The sequence below is a fragment of the Temnothorax nylanderi genome, unplaced genomic scaffold, assembly GCF_030848795.1.
Source record: "Temnothorax nylanderi isolate EJ_2023f unplaced genomic scaffold, tnyl_v1.0 TNYL_tig0005_pilon, whole genome shotgun sequence".
Taxonomy (NCBI): Eukaryota; Metazoa; Arthropoda; class Insecta; order Hymenoptera; family Formicidae; genus Temnothorax; species Temnothorax nylanderi.
In genome coordinates, this window is record NW_027249067.1 from 2,836,809 (window position 1) to 2,839,287 (window position 2,479).

General features: G+C 35.8%; 1 protein-coding gene across 3 annotated transcripts; it reads left to right on the plus strand.

Moving 5' to 3' along the window:
* The first annotated feature begins 580 nt into the window (after positions 1 to 580).
* On the plus strand, positions 581 to 2,479 carry LOC139776581 (mitochondrial pyruvate carrier 1-like). 3 transcript variants are annotated; one of them, XM_071713348.1, is made up of 4 exons: positions 581 to 1,033; positions 1,109 to 1,297; positions 1,539 to 1,639; positions 2,162 to 2,479. In XM_071713348.1, the coding sequence occupies exons 2-4, from the start codon at positions 1,239 to 1,241 to the stop codon at positions 2,329 to 2,331; spliced, it is 330 nt and encodes a 109-aa protein (XP_071569449.1). In that variant the 5' UTR covers positions 581 to 1,033; positions 1,109 to 1,238; the 3' UTR covers positions 2,332 to 2,479. The 3 variants fall into 3 exon arrangements, with proteins under 3 accessions (XP_071569449.1, XP_071569459.1, XP_071569441.1); XM_071713358.1 differs by having other exon boundaries at positions 1,122 to 1,297; XM_071713340.1 differs by having other exon boundaries at positions 581 to 1,297.

The window sequence follows — 2,479 nt, forward strand, 5'->3', positions numbered from 1 at the left end:
GTGCAAACTGTTATGCAAATCGGTCAACGAATAATGAAGGGTCGTGAGAAAAGATGGATCGGTACGTGCAATTTGTCTAGTGATCAATCAGTGAAAAAATTAGCCGAGCGATATATGTATAAATGAAGAATATACTGATGCATTGTATTAAAAATTATATATTCTCTACTGTGAAACGCGTAACAATTGCTTTAAAAATATTTTATTATATATTTATCATTATTTGTGTTAAATTCAAAATGTATAGAAATATTGAAACTTTGTGCGCTTTTACCTAAAAACTTTTACCTAAAAACTAATGCGCTTTATTGATATATACGCAGATTCACAAATACATCAAATATTAAAATTATAAATACTGTACGTAAATACGTACAGTATTTATGCATATATTTAAATGTTTTAACGTGCAGTGGATACAATATCCATTATATATATGATAATTATTCTTCATTTACATTGCATAGGTAAATAGTACACGACTGATAAGCAGGCGACCTCGATACGCGGATCATTGGCTGTACTATGAAAAGATACGTTTGTTACGAAACCATATCTAGCGAGGCTCGTAAACAGCGTAAACAGTGACGCGAGAAATCTCGACTTGAAATTCCGGTTTTCTCACTATTCAGACGACAGTTAGCGTTCAGTAGTCATAGATCCGACTAAAGAGATCGCGCAACTATCGTGACAACTATCATAAAAGACGTGCAGTAATTTAAAAAATAACTTCAAACTAAAGTATGAAACGCGTTATACTCAGTCTCGGCAAATGATTTATAATCTCTCCTTGTTATCGTTTTGATAACGTCACTCTGTTTATCGTCAACGCTCGTCATAGCGCTTTGTAAGCATGTTAAAGTTTTAAAACCTAATTTGCTGAAAAAAATGTTAGTGGTGTGACAGTACTGACAGTGCAATTACATCAGTTCAAGCTCAAAGAGAAAATTGCGGCGCAAATCGACGCCCATTAGAAATTCTCGAGATGATAAGCGAAATCACGTTTCTGTGATAAATCGTGTAACGAGTCGCGGTAACAGAAGTTACAGAAATCAACTTATATATCCTGGTATTGGTTTTATCGTCGCTTGATCTCGACGCCTTTCAGGTGGAACTGTCAGTGTCGGAGCCGTTTAGGTTACATACAAGGCAAATACATAACCGATTTGCTGCACGTATAATCTTGTAGCGAACGTGATTAAAAATCTTGTTGATATCGTATTCCGACTTCTTTCGTCATGTCTAAGCGAATGACGAAACCTCTGCTAACTAAAGAAACCAGAGATTATTTTTTAAGGTAATGTTCATTTAACATACATAAGATGGATTGACTTATAAAATATTGTGCGTGCATAAAATAAAATAATTAAAATCGATATTTTCTCAATTTAAAACAAAACTACAATGTTCTTTTTGTAATGATTTCCAATATTATAAAAATCATTGATCGTGATACGTTGGTTCCTCTTTTGTAAGATAATTGTACTCGGCTCTCGCGTAAGAGTACAATTTATGGAAAAAACGAACTACTTTTTAAGCACACACTTCTGGGGTCCAGTATTCAACTGGATGATACCTATAGCGACCATATCCGACACGCGAAAGCATCCGAAAATCATTAGCGGCAAAATGACTTTAGGTGAGTTCGATATATAGCTTTACCGGTAGACCTTTCGAAGAATTCATTCACCGTCTCGTAATAATCGCGACAGAGCGAGTTGATGCGCGACTAACGGAGGGAGGGAGGGGGAACGAGGCTCGAGAGGGACCCATAAAATAATTGCTGCTCGAGCGCAGCAAATAACCGTTTATTTCTTAATGAGCGGCACGTTGCAAATGTCTGGGGTGCATACCGACCTAAAACGAGTCTGCAAATAAAATGTTACAGTAAAATGTTATAAGTTTAATCACGTTTAATCTCTCAAACGCGGCCGCTACGCCAAAGAGTTTCCCCTGAGTCTCGTAAATATGTCTCTGAGAGAACTGCGTATTCGCGTAACGAAGAAATCTAAAATCATTAGCTCTAAAATCTATTTCTCGATAATAATGAAATAATAAGATGGTAAATCATGTGTGGTAGTAAATTTATTATATTAATTTACATATTATTTACATACGCGTCAGTTTATTTGATTTAAGTTTCTTTCTGATTTGTTTATAGCCTTGACCCTGTATTCCCTGGTGTTCATGCGGTTCGCTTGGAAAGTACAACCGCGAAATTTGTTGCTGTTCGCATGCCACATCACAAATGCCGGGGCCCAACTCACGCAAGGTTACAGATTCCTCGATTATCACTACGGCCAGCAGAAAGAACTCGAACAGAGTAAGTGACGTGAAAAGTCAGTAACCGAGTAATGCAATTACAACGATACGCTTATCTACAAATACGTTATGTGCAAAACACTAATAAAATCTATTTCCTTATACTATTGACTTTTGCTATAAAATAATCGTAATAAAATAATAATAATATTATGTA

Coding starts and splice junctions, on each gene's coding strand:
- LOC139776581 (XM_071713340.1), top strand. CDS start 1,239: ATGTCTAAGCGAATGACGAAACCTCTGCTAACTAAAGAAACCAGAGAT. Junction 1,298..1,538: donor ACCAGAGATTATTTTTTAAG/GTAATGTTCATT, acceptor CTACTTTTTAAG/CACACACTTCTGGGGTCCAG. Junction 1,640..2,161: donor TAGCGGCAAAATGACTTTAG/GTGAGTTCGATA, acceptor ATTTGTTTATAG/CCTTGACCCTGTATTCCCTG.